Source organism: Colius striatus, chromosome 1, assembly GCF_028858725.1.
Source record: "Colius striatus isolate bColStr4 chromosome 1, bColStr4.1.hap1, whole genome shotgun sequence".
NCBI lineage: Eukaryota > Metazoa > Chordata > Aves > Coliiformes > Coliidae > Colius > Colius striatus.
Window position 1 is genome coordinate 150,775,253 of NC_084759.1, and position 18,810 is coordinate 150,794,062.

An 18,810-nucleotide genomic window follows, 5' to 3' on the forward strand; every position below is an offset into this window, starting at 1 on the left:
CCTGGACTGTGTCCAGATGACTTTTGAATATGTCCAAGGACGGTGACTCCACAATCTCTCTGGGCAACATGTGCCAGTGCTTAGTTGACTTCCCAGGAATAAAATGCTTTGTAGTGTTCAGAGAAAATCTCCTGTGTTTCAGTTTGTGCCCATTACTCCTCATTCTGTCACTCAGCACCTCTGCAAAGAGCCTGACTCTTTCCTCTTGGAACCCTCCTTTCAGGAATTTATATACATTGATGAGTTCCCCCCTGAGCCTTCTCTTCTCCAGACTGAACAGTCAATAGCTCTCTCAGCCATTCCTCATATGCCAGATGCTCCAGTTCCTTCATCATCTTTGTTTCCCTTGATGGACTCTCTCCAGTGTGTCCACATCTCTCTTGTACTGAGGAGTCCAAAATTGGACTCAGCACTCCAGGTGTGGCTTTACCAGTGCTGAGTAGAAGGGGAAGGTCATCTTCCTCACCTTGCTGGCAATACTTGTTGAATGCAGTCAAGGATACCATTAGCCTTCTTTGTCACAAGGGCATACTGTTGGCTCCTGTTCAAATTAGTGGCCATGAGGACTTGCAGGTCCTTTCTGCCAAGCTGCTTTTCAGTTAGTTGGTCCTCAGCATGTACAGGTGCATGGGGTAGTTCCTGATGCGAGACTTTGCACTTCTCCTTGTTGAACTTCATGAGGTTCCTGTCAGAGGCTCTTGTCTGTTACATGATAGTGTTTGTCCATTTTCTGAACAGAATTCTTCACTGTCCCACATAGTACATAGCTCCATAGAACCCCAAAGTACAGAAAGTGCTTCTTGTTCACTGTGGTAAGATGAGGGCAGTTTTGCTGATGAAGTGTTTTCCCTGGCAGCATGTTCTTAAACATTTCACACTGGAAAAACGCAACCTTGAATACTGTATTGATTTTCTTAATACAATCACTGCATCTTCCTAGACATGTTTGGAAAAAACATCAATCAAAATAATCCTCAGCTATGACGGAATATCCTTACACCCACTCCAAATAAAAGTCATGGTTTCCACTCAGCTGACTTGACAAAAGCCACGCTAAGGCCAGTATCTTGCAAAAGCCTGAGGGTCAGATTGGCTGGGTTGATACCATAGGCTGAGAAACAGAAAGCCTGGAAGCAGAAGTGCCACCTGCGTCACTCTCAGAGGTGGGATAATAAATGGGATCAAATAGAACCAAATGCCACCACCACCAAGAATGGCTGTGGATTCACTGTGGTGGGAAAGAGCCAGCAGCAATTATAAGGAGTCAGAAAGCAGAAAAGGCTGGGGGAAGTTGAAAATGCAATTTGTAGCTAATTCCCCCTCCACAGAGCTTTCGTGCCAAGCTTTCAAATAAAAAGTGTCTGGCATCTAGAATATACTGGCTGCGGGAACTGGGGCTGTTTAGTCTAGAGAAGTGGAGACTGAGGGGAGATCTTATTAACATTTACAAATATCTAAAGGGTGGATATCAGGAGGTCGGGACATCCCTTTTTTCTAGAGTAGCTAGCAACAGGACAAGGGGTAATGGGATGAAGCTGGAACACAAAAAGTTCCACTTACATATAAGAAAAAACTATTTCACTGTTCAGGTGAGGGAGCCCTGGCACAGGCTGCCCAGAGGGGTTGTGGAGTCTCCTTCCTTGGAGGTCTTCAAGACCCGCCTGGACATGTTCCTATGCGACCTGATCTAGGTGAACCTGCTTCTGCAGGGGGGTTGGACTAGGTGATCTGTAAAGGTCCCTTCCAACCCCTACCATTCTATGATTCTATGAAATAAAGAGAAGTGTGAATTAAACTTTGTAATGAATGAATTGATGGAAACCTGAATTTCCAAAAGTATTCAATATCTACTTGCTCCCACTGGCTTCAACATAGACACCATCTTCCTGAAGATTATATTAATTAACTTCAGGAGCTTAAAAAAACCAACCAAGGCAAAACTAAACAAAACAGAACTTCTAGGCCACAGCACAATCATAAAGAGTGTTGTAGACCTACACAGATTGTAGCTGAACTGTTTTGAATTGGATCTATCACTGATCTGAAAAACAATGCAATTTACATGGTGCAAGAACTTACAGGGAGGGATCTCTGTAAAGAAAGATCAGATAAATTCTTTGGTAGCTGCTGGCTTCAGGGAGCCTAGGCATGGGAAACAACCCTGGAAATTCTGATGTGTGAAACAGATAACAATAAAAATCATTATTTCCTCAGATTGGATAAATAACTTCCCGCACACAGCTGACAACTTGTTTTCACAGCTTTTTCATTACTTTTTTAGTGCTTTGCTGCTTCTATGAACACTAGAAGTAGCAAGATAATTATTTTTCTAAAAAAAAATAAAATCATGTGACCTTTCTTTAAGACAAAGGTATCAGAACTAGGGCTTTCATGTCATATCTAAACTGGAGGAAAACACTGTCACCAACGACAATTATATTACTAAGTTTTTTGCAACACAAAGCATAAAAAGGGGGAAAACCAACAATATTGTATTGCACACACAGGATAGAAAACTCTTCTTGATGCACAATTTTTCTCATCGCTGTTTTTCAATTTCACACAGGGAGAATTTCATCTTGCTGTGATTTTTTGCTGTACCTCTTCTCACATTCATGAAAATTCAGTTGCAATTCCAGAAGCTCTAGCACAGATCAGGGTTAGTTTTAGGATAATGTTTCCCATTTCACATTGACTATATCTCACAATATCTAAACTCTTTGCAGGGACCTCTAGCTGATCCCCTTTCTGACTCTCTTGCTTACAGGAGAGCAATGTCAACATCTTGTTGCTGAGACTGGGTTAACTGAATTATTGAGAAAGGAGGGAAATAGCAGGTTAACATTTAAGTATGAGTAACATTCATGCCTGTCCTTAGCACACTGTACTTTAAAAAAGAGAATAACAACAAAAAAATAATAGAGAGAGAGCAATACCAAGTGACCAAATGGCCTGGGAGGAAGAAGGTGACTGTCACCCACAAGGTGACATCTCAAGAAGAGTGCCCAAATGGATCTCCTTGCTTCTCACCTTCAGAAAATCACTGCCTTAGCTCCATCCTTGACAGGTATCTGACAAACATTAACAGAAGAGCCTAATTTAAACGAAAACAGGCTCTTCTGTTAATGTTTGTTGGAAAACCTGTTAATTCAACCTTGAATTTAATTTTTTTCCTGGGTGATTTCCCCCCCTTCATAACAGGTCCTTACTATTTATATGAATGGTTGTCAAGGAAACGAGGAATCTAGCAAAGCTGTGTAACTTTTCTAGATTCAGATTTTCTGGTGCCTGAGTATTTAAAAAAATAATAATAATAATTCACACTGAGGAACAACTGTAAGGAGATGGGAATTTACACATTTTTGCTAAAATTATTTTTATATCTCTGCTGGCCTTTGCTGCTGCTGTTCTCAGTCATCACAGAAGCACTGGTGACTTTAATAGAATTCTGCCTCATCTCTCGCTTTATGAACAGATGATATCTTCCACACATACATGCAAGAAGTGTGGATACAAATAGCACTGAGCAAAAAGGTTGAGATAGAAATGGATGATTATCTGAACCTCTGGGTCCTGGATAATGTAGAGCAAATGCAGAAACCATAAGGCAAGCCACAACTGGAAAGGAAGATTAGATATTAAAAAGGCAGAACAAACAAAATCTCCCAAATCAACATCAGCATACAGCAAAGGAGAATAACTGAAAATTAATTCTCATCTCTGTAGCAAAGTCAGTAACACAGTGTGACTGATGCTGATGCTTGCTTTACTTCTTTTTTTTTTTTCTTTCTTTCCAAATCTCTCACCAATATACAAATATATACAAAGGGCAGACAAGTGGGAAAAACCTGATTTAAGAATGCTTCTTCAAAACAACTTCCTTAATAACAAAATTAACTGAAGGTGCCAAGAGTTAAGCCATGCTCCGTGTTTGGAAACAACATGTTTTATGCAGATGAAACTGCAGACTGTAATATAAAGTAAAATGGATAGGGTTTTTTGTCTCTTCCACTTAGGTAACAATACATTCAGCCACACAGCTTCTTCAGAAAAGAAAAGACGAAAAGGTAATTCACTTGCAGTGATCTTTGAGAATTGTCTCCTTCTCCTTAGGTCTTAGGATGGCTTTCCTCCACAACGTTTCCATTCTTCCCTCCTTGCTTAGCCCCATCAAATTCAAATGGCTAGTTTCCATTTGATTCTGAGTCCCTTTAATTTAAGATATTCTGAATTTCCTCCACTGTTTCTTGCTATCTCCAAAATGCTGATTGCCCTCTTTGTTTTTCTCTATTCATTTGTGCAAGATGAGAGTGCAGAATAGAAAAGTCTGGCCAGTCTCAGCATTGTTTCTTGTTCCTTGAGGCCTTTGGCCTCAGCTCCAGCTGTTTTCAGTGTGGTAGTCAAGGGTGGAGGACCTACAAGAGTCAGAGCATCCTGAGAGAATTCAGTGAAAGGAAACCAGCTTCCTAGTTCTGCCTCTCCAGTAGAGGCAAAAGTGTAATTCCTCCCTGAAAGACAAGATAAAGCCTTTTATTTTTTTTCTTCCTATCAGTGAATGAGTGAAGAGAGACACAGAAGTTGGACCAGATAAAATGGCAGGAAGCCCAAGCTTTCTGCTAAAAGCTGACTGACAGGTAGATCTGGCTAGAATTTGGACAGTGGTCAAAAGCAACTCAGAGCTGCCCTTCTCACTCCACCTGCATGGAAAGATAAGAAATATCAACTGCACACTTTAATTGCTAGTGAACTCAATCAACAAGCTTTTTGTGCTAATCCATCAGGGAAGAAACAAATTAATGAAAATATCATTGACAGCTTTTTGTTTTTAGTAACTATGCAAATACATTAATATTAGCTGTAGCCATTATATGTTCTGGCAAATTTCCATGCAGCTCTTGGGGTCAAAGACCAGAGGCATCCAATATGTATTCTGCATAATGTCAGGATATTTTACAGATGTCATCAACAGGTGTCATTCTGTGCGGAACAAAAAGCAACACCATCTCCTGCATAAATACATGTTATGTTAGATAGACAATGACACAAATGTACCTGAAGTGGGATTTCTGTTCCCTACTGGATTTTATGCAAGAGTCCTTTTTTTAAGGCTGATAAAAGAAGGTAGCAGAACAGTTACAGTGACTGTTATTAACCCAGCAAGAGACTGCAGGTCTAAAATATTAGTTATCTTATGCAAAAAAATCCAAAATCAAAACTCCAAAATGTTGAAGGAAGGATTTTTCACCCTTTTGATACTGAAAGTTCCTCTTTGTATCCAATACAAAACAATGCACTTCAGTGCAACAACCAGAGTTGCACAAGATGATGATTTGTTGAAAGGATGGGGGAATGCAACTTCCACCAGACCTTTGACATGCTAATATGATGTCAAAACATTGCAAAAGCATAGGAGAAAAAAAGATTCATTGTTTGATACTGAAGGAAATCACTAGCTACTAGTTGGAATCTGACCAGTAAAATCATCTTCTTCCAGACTGAACTTTTACTGTTTCTACCTTCAGAACAAGAATGGTGAAACTGAAAATGCTGTATCAAGAAAGAGGCCAGTAGTGGGTGGAAAACACATCCAGTTAGCATCATAGAATGGTAGGGGTTGGAAGGGATCTCTAGACATTATCCAGTCCAACCCTCTGCTAAAGCAGGTTCACCTCAATCAGGTCACACGGGAACATGTCCAGGAGGGTTTGGAAACCTCCAGAGCACGAGACTCCACACCCTCCCTAGGCAGCCTGTGCCAGGGTTCCCTCACCTGAACAGCAAAGAAATTTTCCCTTGTGTTTAAGTGGAACTTTTTGCGTTCTAGCTTATGTTCATTACTCCCCGTCCTGTCGCTGGACACTACAGAAAAAAAGTTTTGCCCCATCCTGCTGACATCAACCCTTTAAGTATTTATGAATGTTGATGAGGTTCTCCTTTAGTCTTCTCTTCTCCAGGCTAAACAGCTCCAGGTCTCATAGGCTTTCCTCACACAAAAGATGCTTCAGTTCCCTGATCATCTTGGTAGTCCTAATCTATTCCAATTGGTGGAATAAATGCCATATCCCATAAAGAACTACTAGTTCTGTTATTCTCAGCAAAAGCGAAGAATTTGTAGGTAAACAAATAATTTTCCATCTTGCAGAGTTGGAGACCAGGTGAGTGGGAACTTCTTATATCACAATTATTGCTTCAAGAGAACAAAAATTATGGGGAACAGTGTTCTTTTCACCAGTTATAAGTATTACAATAGACCAAAACTCCTGGAGACTAAAAAGCTCCAGGAATACATCTGGGATAAAAAAGGATAATAAAGAATAAAGTGTATTACAATTATGAACCAGCAATACTAACAATAACCAAGTGTAAGAAGCATTGAATGCAACGGGCGGGGGGGGGAGTATTATTTTTCTTTGTTACTCGAAAGAGACAAAATGTCTCTCAAACAATGCAGCACTAACTAGAGAAACAATCTGAAGAAAATAGACATTACTGGGAAAGATAAGCTTCTCCAAAGCAAGAAATATTGAGCTTGATATTCATGATACTATTCTAGGTTCTTGCCTAGGTTCTGCTTATACATTGGTCAAGTACTTCAGAAACCAGTAAATTTGCATGAGTGGTGGTTAAAGGAAGTGTCTACGTAGCAGACATTACACTTCTGGAAACTTTTGGTGGCAAGGCTAAGGTCAACAGTGTCATCTCCATGTGATTTTGAGTTTCACCCTAAGGACTATCAGACAAAAATACAGTGAGACAGACAGGTGAACGAAGATCCTAAATGGCTAATTAAAATGATACAGCTGGAACCATTTTATAAAGGCTTTCAACTGTATCAGCTAAAAACTGGAATCTATTCAACTGTGAAGGGGGTCAAACCTGAAGTAATGGAACAGTATATGGGAAAATTATCAAGGGATCAAAACACTGCTGGGTTTTCATCTTTGTTGCTGAAAGGGTGAGACCTAGACACTATCACCTCAGCCCCAAAATTTTAAACTTTTATAGGATTAAGTCAGTTTGATCTGAACGTGACATCTCTACTAACAAATGAAATTTCACAATTCAGAAGTCCAAACGTTTTCAAATCAAGTTGACTCAAAAGAGGTACCATCAGTGGCATTTAATTAATAACCTTTTAATGTATTTCAATAAATGAAACTTTTGCAGGACTACATTTGATCTGAACATCGATATCTTCACTAACATAAACAAAATTTCCCAGTTTAGAAATACAAATGTTCTCATATCACATTAAAAAAGAGGCACCTTCAGTGGCATCTAATTAATAACCTTATTATATATGTCCCTTTTGAAGCAGGTACTCAAAATCCCAATTATCCTGAATGCCCTTACCCAGACTGAGATGGTCTCAGAAGGTCTATGAGGAGAGGGACTTCACTCAGTGTGTGCTTGTGCTACACCAGATGCACAGTATGGCTTGTAATTTCCAGTGGTGTGAAAAAGTTTGTCTCAGAAATAGCATGTTCAGAAGAGTTGAGGAAGTGATTGTCTTCCTTACATGGTGCTGGTGAGGCCACATCTCAAGTGCTGTGTTTAGTTTTGGGCCTCTCACTACAAGAAGGACACCGAGGTGCTGGAGCACGTCTGGAGATGGGCAACAAAGCTGGTGAAGGGTCTGGAGAACAAGTCTGATGAGGAACATCTGAGCGAGCTGGGGGTGTTCAGCCTGGAGAAGATGAGTCTGAGGGCAGACATGATCACTCTCTATAACTACCTGAAAGGAGATCTTAGCGAGGTGGATGTTGGTCTCTCCTCCCAAGGAACAATCAATAGGATGAGAGAATGGCCTCAAATTGTGACAGGGAAGGTTTAGATTGGAGATTAAGAAAAAATTCTTCACTGAAAGGCTTGTCAAGCACTGGAACGGGCTACCCAGGGAAGTGGTTAAGTCACCATCCCTGGAGATGTTAAAAAGGTGTGTAGATGTGGCACTTACAGACGTGGTTAAGTCAATGACCTTAAAGGTCTTTTCCAACCTAAATAATTCTGTGGTTCTATGATTTTATGGAAGTATCATACAAAGAAGTGTGTCTAGGTAATATGAACATAGTTTTTACCACAAGAATGGCCATTTCAGCCCCAGCCCTTCAGAATGCTTTCTACCTACACTGTCTGCTGGACCGTTCTGTGGGGAGGAACTCACATCTGAACTGCTGTGCAACACTTCCCAGAATACCAGCTGTTTCTCAGAAAAAAGCCAACACCAGGTACTTTACAAATGATGAATTCTAACAGTTCCATTTCCCTGATGGTTAGTCAAGGGTATTCTTGGCATCTTTCCAGCCTGCTATCTTTTTTCAGCTTAGCAGTCAGACATGGAAATATATATATACTTCGGTTCTTTGTAAATCTAAAAGCAAGGATCACTAAACATTTTTATAAGATGCTCACATCAATACCAATCCTGAATAGGAATGCCTTGAACAGTCACTGCTGTTCTTCTATCAGTAATCAAATGCCCTGTGACAGGGAGGTGTCCTTGTGAGCAAGTGAAAAGCCATTAAGATATAAGACCACAGTCATTATATGTCTTCTCAACTTTTTATCTGTTAGTGCCAAGAAAAGAAATTGTGCTGGAACACAGAAAGACCATTAACTCTCCCCAGCAAGTACAGAGGATATACAAACTATGCCCCTTGTGCAGATCAAACCGTTAAATAATTTTCATATGTCCAAGGTTAGGACAGCAAAATGCTTTCATTTTTCATGAATGGATTATAAAAGTTCTGCAAAAGCTGTTGCTGTAATGGGGATACATAGCACAAACACCAGTTGCAGCAGCCAGTTAGAGACATTGTATGGTTTTAACTCTTTTCTTCCTAAGACACATTGGATAACTTTTTGTCAATTATTTTTTGGAAAACCTCACGTGCAGTTGTTCATCTTTTTCCCCTTCTCTACTAAAATAGCCTTCCCTCAAGGTGCAGCACATGTTGCTGCATTAAGAGCATTGTTTAAGAAGCTGAACGCCAAACAGAAATCCTTGCTATTGAAATGTCACAGTCAACTAGTATGATATAAATGCAGGTGATATCAGTGGAAAATAGTTGTCTTATTCCTCACTTCACATATGTTACAAAGAGCAGCTATCCTGGCTTCCTGGTAGGGGCAGTACATAGTTAATGTACTCCTTTTTCCTAGAATCTAGAATATATTTCTACTGCACAATATAGTACAGTAGGGAGACTGAGACCCTTGAAAGAGGCCCAGGATGTAATGCACTTTTTCGCATCACACTGTGCTTCATCGCAGGATACCAAATTCTTACAGCTCCAAATCGTAAATTAAATGACATTTGTAAATCTAAGGAGAAATTACACAAAAAGCTGAAAAAAGCTATTCCACCTGTGGTATCTCGCTTCCCTCCAGGCACGGTCAGAGGTGAGGCTGCTTAGGAAAGCTAGATGACACTAAGCAGGTGACAACTGCTGGAAGTCTGTAACATCACTAAGACTCCTTCTCTCCTACTTCTTTCCGTGCAGCCTCACAGATTTCCTCAGCACTTTTTTCATCACCTTCTGTTTTAAATAGGCAGAAAAGGAAGATCCAGTATGATTTGACGTAAAATTACGTGGTTTATATTGGAAAACACATCTAATAGTAATTTGTAATGTGGCATGGCTTTTTGTGCAGAAAAGGGACCAGGAGGGCAGAGGAAGTACTGCTTAGGCTACTCAGCCTGCATGAATCGATTCTGACCACTTCACAAAGATGCCACTGTGCTGGGGAGTTTGAATTGCTATCTGTTTCTTGATGGATACTCATTTCCTCCCAAGCAGTCTGAAGGAAAATATCTTGGCTTACTAAACCTGGTCTGTAAATGTCCAGACGTCTGTACTGAAAACTGTGGATAAAAGTCCCTGTTCTTAAGATGGTAACATTGTCACAAGCATAAGCATATTTAAAACCCAGGACTTCACATCTCTAGTATTCAATATGCTCCTTAGCAAATACACAAAATCTCAACTACAATGGCCACGCAAGTTATGAAATTCTGTACAATGTTTTGACTATAGACTTTGGTTTTCAAAATCTTAACTATGCATTAAAAAAAAAATCTTTAAAAGAGAAATCAAATGGGCAGGTATAAACATCAGTCTATGCCTGTTATTTTACTGGCATGTGCAGTAGGCCAGTTTACAGAAAGAGAGAAGGGTGGTGAAATGCAGGAGCACTGCAAGCGCACCATAAGATGTGACAGCATTTGGTCAAAATCACAGTGCTGTAGAAACACTCTAATTGAATACCTACCACCACTTAAATGAATGTAAACATTAACAGATGCTGTGTTTCACATCCTGTCTGCATTAATAGCAATTAGATCTTGCATATGAAGTGGAAAAGAAAGGAAGGAAAGTAATGTACATCTGCTTTATAACCGTGTGTCTGCCTCTGAGGCATACAGTGAACTACTTAACAGATAAACATTCATGCACTGCCCTTGAACAATATATAATCTGCATGCAGTGCAATGCAAACATCGTCTAACTATTATACCCTATGACAGTAGCCAGTCACTAGTCACAGAATCACAGAATCTTAAGGATTGGAAGGGACTCTGAAACATCATCTAGTCCAACTCCCCTGCCAAAGCAGGACCACCTAGAACTCGTCCAGTCCTGTGAAAATAAATTGTTATTTATGTTGCAGAAATGGCTGTTTCTGCAACATCCAGTGGAACTGTTTGACAGAAAATGCTGGCCAGTTTTGTTTTTCAAGGCTTTATCAACATTGTTATCATTGTTACTTTCTGCAGTTGATGTGACTAACACGACTCTAATAATCTGTTCATCAAATATCATCTTCTGAATTGTCTATCTAGTCCCTCTCTCCCAAGCTCAGCAGGTGATATCTGCAGTTCTGTTGGAAGTATGTGCTTAAACATGGTTCCAAAATTGGTATATGGCAATGTATGACACATACAGTCCCATCAATGCTATCAATTCCTTGTAAAAGCTTCCACTGGTTACAAAAAATGTCATGGTATTTGATTTGCTTTTGGTGTCATTTGATGCACAGACACTTTCAAACACAGCATTCTTTACATCAGCAAAGGTTATTGGGGTACTGGCTTAGGGGCACCTCTTGCACGGACAATACAATCTGTCACACAGGACACTTGGTTGCTGTCTGGATGGCGAAGGGAGTCTCCTTGGTAAAGGTCCTTGCAAGGTCACCTTAGTTGGATTGGGTTAGACTCTCTAAAACAAGCCATCACTAGAAATTACCTTAACCTACATATAAAACATTTCTTAACTGTTTTAAGTACATAAAAGAGATTGTCCTACATGATCATTTCTACACATGTAGGGCTTGCCTTACCCTTGTACAATTGATTAACTTTGCAGAAGGAACTGTCTGAGAATCTCTGGGACAGCCAGATTTTCCATCCAGGATGCTAATTGACACATTTAAGCACACAAATTGGTCTAGGCACAGCAGGGACTGCCTGGGAAATCTCAAGAACTGTCTGGAATTCCCACTGGACAGCTCCTGTAATAATCTGTCAAATACTTCTTGTACAGACGGCCAGCAGTTCAGTCAGTCACCTAGTTTCAACTTGGTCTGCTGTCTCAAACCAGCCCTTTATCTCATTTATGCAGATGTCAGGCCTGGGAGCTCCGGGACTACTCTGAGTATTAGTAACTTAAGTGCCCTGGGAGCACACACAGGCACAGCCCTGAGATCCAGCTACTCCACACTTAGAATACAAGAATTAAACTCTACTTTTCCATTTAAATCTCATAGCCCATGCCCATCTATCTGACCAAATGATGTCAACGTCTGACCTAGTGAACTGGCTTCACAGATCAGATGGAAGTGGCTAGAGAGTGACTCATCTTATGCTTAAGTAAATGCCTAAAGTTAGGTAATATTTATGTCATGCATTAACCCAGTTTTGCTCTGCTCTCCGGATCACACCACTGATTTTGACTGAGTGTGTAGACTACATCAACATTTCTGATATGACATCACTTAAGGTTGCACTTAGTGAGATTTGTGGTCTGTTGTTTCTGGAAACAACGAAAGCCGTAATTTTTTCTATATATGCAGCATAGTACGGAGCTTTTCACGCTTCATTTTCAGGTCAGATCCTTATCTACTGCAAAAACCTATTCACAATCCTATATTCAAGTTCATAGATCAGTTGAAGCACGTTTGTGGGCTGAACTACTTAAAAAACACGGCTTTTCTGCTTTACCAGTGATGAAGAGACATTTATCTGGGCCATCAAGATTTATACACAGCAGAGCAGACAACTGCTCATTCTACCTTATGTTTTCCTCAGTTCACCTGATGTTGTCAGCAGTCTGTCAGGCAACATCTGGGAAAATAAACTCATTTCATCTGTATTCTACACATCAAACCTACAGTACTGCTTTATCAGCTGCTCCTTTTGCTGTGGGCCAATGAAGATCACAATGAGTTTAATGCCTACTTCCTTATGAGTCAATTGACGTGAGATTCCATGTTGAATAATGAAGTGTAGAAGCTAAGTGTTCATGTTGCACATCTTCAATAATTAGCTTTGGAGTTTCTTCATGTAAGACTGAATTGAAAAAAAATCACAATATCCTGCACCCTGATATTTGCAAGCCACAGTTGTAATGGGTCTTTTAGAACGTTTCACAACTATGATCTTCTTCTTTTATTTAATGTCCAAAGAAGACAATTTTCAATTTCCAGTTATTTTGTGGGATGCATTGCTCTTATAGCTACATATACTGCATTAGGACCAAAGCTGAATAACACAACTAATATCACCACATAAAGTGAATCAATATTGCCAAGTAACTTTACAATTTGTAATCACAGCCATATGTGACCACATAAACTTGGAAGAGTTATGTGTGGGCCACACTGAGTAGAACAAGAATGAAGTCTGCAGCTATAGGATGGCTCAATTACCAGAAACGTTATCAGCTGCCCACACTTCAAGGATGCTTATTGTTGATTACTAACTGCATGTAGCAAGTTCAGTTAATGGGATAGAGTTGTACTGGCAGCACAGTTGACAATCTGAACAGCTTCTAAGTCGAGGGACAGCTTTTAAGCACAGGTCTCCCTTATAGTTATTGGCAAGTCAATGAAGAGACAGGTCAAGTTATTTTGGGGAGGTTACAAGTGTCTTAGTAGAACTCTTAAAATCATCAAACTATCTGTTTAAAAGAAAAGCAAGCTCCCATCTCAACTCTGTCTATCTGACCTTTTCCCTGGAAATGCTGTTAGCTTGGCTCAGCTCCACAGCCAAGTCTCTTCTTCTTCTGCCCCATCCCCTATCATGTGCCTCAAGCAAAGATAGACCTCTTTCCTGTGCTCCATCCCTCTTCTAAGCAGGCTGGTCTTAGTTTGGCAGCACTTGCCTCTAGGGAGACAAAGAGCATAGGCTCTTTGTGGTGCAGGATGAACGCAAACAGCTGTGTCACCTTGCCAAAGGAAAAATAAGTCTTCTCTAAATTTTACAAGTCATATCTGACACGCTTAATCCACAGCAGCAAAGTAGATATGTTGGTTTGCTAGCCCTGGAAATTCTGGGGCAATCAGTGGCAGCTTCTCTTCCCTTCTTGCAACGAAACATCCAGTTCTCCTCTAAAACATGAGAGAAACCAACATCTACTGCAGAGCTATGTTTTCTACACCTTCCTTCGGGACACTGGTTGCTAAACTCTAAGCTAAATAGCATGTATTTTAAGAACTGCAAGACATGTTGAGAAACTTTACCAACTATTTTAGTCTCCAAATTCGACCTTTTAAAAAATTAATACTCTAGTGGAAACCACTGCCTGAATTCTAAATAGGTCCTTGAAAACAAAAAAGCATTTGTACTATTTATGAAGGCTTTAACATTGTGTGCTTCCTTCCACTGACCAGGAACAGCAGCAGAAGCAGGACTTTTCCCAGGACTTCAGGGTTTAAGCTAACATGCTAGCTTCTGCTGCATTAGAAGGAAGAGGCTGGAAGCTCATACATACCCAAAGGGAAAAAACCAAACACGAAATGAAATGTTTTCTGTAGCAGCTAAAATGTATCCCAAACCAATGAAACTTTGCTGAATGAAAGCTAAGCAGAAAATTCTAAAGATATTGTTCAGTCTAAACCCTTTAAAATGTCAGCAATTGGTATTGATTACAGGTCTAAAAAGGAGCTATGGAGGGTCGTGAAAACTGAAAGATAGTAAGTACAGTAACACTGGATTCATAGATCACTTCAGAGAAATGAATACTTTCTAGTAAACATTCCAGTATCAGCTCTGTTTTCCTAACACTGGATGGCATAATATAGCTCCCAGGAGTACAGGTCAAATACATGAACTCAAAACAATCATTAAACCCTCTCTAGAGGTGATGTAGGAAACAAATGAGATCAGCTTCTACAGCTGTCTGTAACGGCTCCTCTGTCTCCGTTGCTAAAACTTGCAGAATGATCTGGATGTGAGCCAGCACCATACCCAGCTTTTTAAAACTCAATTTATATTTACAACTCTTTGCTGTCCTTTGGCAGTATCTGTCACATTCACCTATGTGGAGTACTATTTTATACTGCGTTTTTTTGGCTACTGAAATCAGGGAAATTGCTCAGTACGCGATATGATGAGCTCTGAGCAAGAGTGGCAGACCTGTAAAGATGTATTTATGCATTGATACCTGCATCCAGTAAGAAAGTACCCCCCAACCTAAAGCCTATGGGTTACATGCAACACAGTTCTGCAATATAAAAATTAAAACTGACAGAAAAGGGCAAAAAAATACTTTCTTCTGTAGCATCATATCTGCAAAGTGTTTTGCCTGTAAATCTGCAAGTTGGGGATCACTGAGGTAAACTCCCTTGGTTATTATTTACTTAACTAGATTGGACCATACCCAAATGACCAGAAGGAAAACACTAAGAGGTCTGTCTTCCCCAGTTGAGAAGCTAATTAAGCACTGTAAAATCGTACAATTTGCAGGAAAGCACATATAATATAGACAAGTACAAGATTTACAAGAACAAATCTTCTCCTTGCTATGAAGTAATAAAGAACAGAAGGGAGATCTCAAGCTAATTAGGTTAATATCAGCCTAGAGCTTCATGTAGAAGGACCAATAAAATTTAAAAAAACAGCTTGAAACAAAATATTTTTCTCAAGGATAATTTTTTTCCCTTTTCCCTATCTTTCTACAACTTTTTGTACTCAAGATTCTACAACATGTTATGCTTTGAATGTACTCCTTAATTAACATGGCAATTTGGGTTTTTTTGTTGTTTCAGGATCCTCTTCAGAACAGCCTGACAGATAAGTCATACAAATTATTGCCACAATCTCCAAATGCTAAAATACGAATACTTCATTCTACGTCCACAGCTAAAAAACGTGCAGCTCAAACTCAATGCTGTGCCTCTGTGATCTAACTATGAAAAAATAATTACTTTATGCTTTGAGTGATTTTTTTTTTTCCCCTTGGAACTATCCTTGCTTCATATCCATTCCTTTTGAAAGGGCATTCAGATAAAAACCAGATAGCTATCTCAAAATACCATATTGATACCTCATCAGAGTGTGTATACTTAAGACATTACACACTCATGCTTTAGGAATGCAGGGAAGTTGATTATTTCCACTTACACACTTGGGCTTATTGAACAAGATATTTAAGAATCCATCATTACTACTAGAAAGAAGTTTCCTTAGTAAAACATAAGGTGATCAGGTGAATATTGCCTCTTGACAGCAGGCAATATTCAAACATATTCCATTAATTGAGAAATTGCATTGATTTTAGCCATATATAGTGTCTTCCACTTACGTGTTAGTTTTAGCAAGGGAGAATATTTTAGCCATCAGTTCTCCCAGAAGTCACCAATCCAGAGAGATTAGTAAAAAAGGGATGACATAAAACCAGAAGTGTATAGTTAACATCTGTGTTTGTCTTTCTTTACCTTGAGCTCATCTGCATCATAGAAGTCTATGCGTACTGCAGGGACCATCCATGTCTGGAACAGAGTTGCCAGGATCTGTTTGGCAATTGCGTCTGCGATGAGGTGGAAGTGAAGTGGGTTTCGCCTGATATGAAAAAGGAGAGAAATGCATTATTTAAAAGATTCCTAATTCCCGTTGTAAAAGGATGACATCAGAACTTAAAAAGCTTTACCTATGTTTAAAGTCTCAAGGTAATGCATACAGTATGTTCAGTGGAGTCTTGCTCTGTGCTGAGACACAATGTGAATAAATGTGACAAGAGTAGAAATACTGGATTGCTTTCTGTGTGGCTGTAAATAACTATACTTTTGGTTTACTTCAATGGGATTTGATGATTTATAACAGCTAAGATCTTGTCCCTTCTACTGGCTCCTTAAAAGAAGGCAGAGTTAATCCCCCTTTGGGGACTTCAGCTGTGAAAGAGATTGCTTTCAGTTTCTAGGTCAACTTGGTAATTTATCTTTGTGGTAAAAACAGTTGTCTGTGGAGAAGTGGTAGTGGAAGGCAAGGTTAAAAAATAATCATCTGAATGAGGTGAAATTCCAGGACCATCAAGTTTACACAAATCTTTTCTACAAAGCAAACTTAAGGTATCAATAGCTGTCCTACGGGAACCCAAAATTCAACGTTTCAGGTGAGTGCCTTCTAGCTAATGGAGATTCAATATCTCCCCACATCCTTGTTCCTAAGAGGGAGGGAGGGATGAAGAAAAGCAGGAAAAATAAAATATTTTACCTCAAAACACCAGATTTGGGCGCACCTCTGTAGTTGAGTTTGTGTGTAGCTGCTTTTGCTTGGTAACATTGGGAGAAGTCTACCTCTGGGGTGGCACATAAGCAGTTCTTGAAACTTGCCCTGGCTCTGAGTTGGACCCACCTCTAGTCCCGCTACCCAAGTCAAGTAGCCTTGTCTGTTTTGCCCAGGACTGTAAGTAGTGAGTGAGCCCTCCCTGTTCTTGGAGATTTCCATGAGGCTTCCAGTTACTTTTTTCTTCCTGCCAGAGGGGAGGGAGTGAGCAAGCGAAGCCAGTATCAGTAAGAGTATAAAGGTCTGGTGAAGTGTATGGATTTTTCTACAGTAACGTAGACTTGGATATTACATACACTATCTTTAAATCCCTTAACCTTGCTTCTCTCTTTGATGGACATAATGCAACAAAGCCTGATCTTAGCTTTGGTGGTAGTAGTATGAAAACCTGACAGTGGAAATTAGCCACAATTTGTAGTCTTCCGTGTTTATCCCTAGCTTAGCAACTCTCCCTGTCAGAAGAGAAGGACAGAGTTTGAAAAAGCCTAAGAAGACAGATGGTTCATTGAAACTTTAGTATTGGTTCAACTTTTCTTCAATCCCTAGGGTGGAATAGTGGAGTCTCATTTCTGTGAAAATTATAAAGGTAAATGGGTATACTTGTTAACTGATACTTTTCATCTAAAAAAGAACATTTCATTTCAGATGCTGGTTAAAGTGGAAGAAGACTGCTGCTACTACATTTTGCTAGGTGAATGAGAAGTGAGGAAATCTGTTAGCTTATGCCAATGTACTTCCATTACACTTTTGGGCTTAACCCAAAAGATGAACGTTCTTTCTTTCTCCATTTCCTGCGTTAATGAACAATATGTGTCTTTTCCTTTAATGCTATTCCTCATGCTTTGATGAGTAATACTGTTTCTCCCTGAACAAAGTCCACAAGAAAATGTAGAAATATGTATAAAAGTTCAGAGTATCATAACACACCTCTCAGCAGAAACGAGAGACTGTTGTAATTTATGGCCGGATTTTGCAGTGTTAGAAATACTGCACCTAAGATCCAATCCAATACCGAGGGATGTCAGTGAAGCTTCAAGGGCACTGTGGATCAATTTATGTGCTTACAAGAAAAGTAGAAAAGGGCTGGTTAGAAGTCCAATAGACGAGATAATCATGATAGCAGAATAAATCTACAGCTGATGTTCATTTAACAGTAGCCAGAACACTAAGCCCCAACCTGCTTTCCAAAAACACAGAGGTCTTTCAATCTCCAGCTTGCTCTGGAGAGGAAGGGGAGAAGGAAAGGTATAGGCTGCAAGCTGCTGAGTCCCATTACCAAGCTAATGGGATCACAGCAATTATATCTGCTTCACAAGCCCAGCAGGAGAGAAGAAGAGGACATCCTGGCTCATGCAGATTCTGCAGCAACCAGGCACCTTGCCAAGAGAAAAATCAGGAAATAGCAATGATCAGGAAATACATTTCATTAGCAGAGAAAAGGTCAAGAGAAACAAAATACAACACCAGTGGCTTTGGGTATAGGCAAAGGAAAATCTCAAGGCAAAAAGGTGTTGAATGTCACCATACACATCCTACATAGGTCCCTCTGATTCACAGGGCCTGAGTCTGTTACCTAGTAGGACTATTTTCCAGCTAGTGTTCTTTAGTAATTTATTTTCCTTTTTAAGAGTTATTTCTACATATATTCCAACGTAGAACAAGAAAAGCAAAAAAAAAACCCCACTTAGAAACAAGTAACATCTTCTTTCACACTTTCATTTAGTTAAATGGAATTAATATAAAATATTTCAACATGAAACACACTAGTTGAAAAGAAAAAATCTGATGCAAAGATTCTTAGATGTTCAGTAGCAGTTTATACTTGTCTGAATGACCCAAAGCGTATGAAACTTAAATGTGAACAAGTGGGTGACATTTTCTTTAGTTCAGCTCCTACTGGGAAAAAGAAAAAAGGAGTAGTTGTACTCCTACACAGAAATCTCTTTCAAGTTGTTAGCCTCATGGTAAAGATTCAGCTGGAAGGAAAGCATGTGTCAGAGGCAAAGCAGAAGATTAGCACTTAC

The 18,810-nt window shown here is 39.7% G+C and overlaps 1 protein-coding gene across 2 annotated transcripts in view; it reads right to left on the bottom strand.

Annotated features, from left to right (window-relative positions):
- Positions 1-18,810, bottom strand: part of LARGE1 (LARGE xylosyl- and glucuronyltransferase 1) — a 297,579-nt gene that overhangs the window by 115,968 nt on the left and 162,801 nt on the right. For both annotated transcript variants that reach the window (XM_062011860.1, XM_062011868.1), the window contains exon 6: positions 15,940-16,063. In XM_062011860.1, the coding sequence (XP_061867844.1) occupies positions 15,940-16,063 (124 nt within the window). The remainder of the gene's footprint in view (positions 1-15,939; positions 16,064-18,810) is intronic.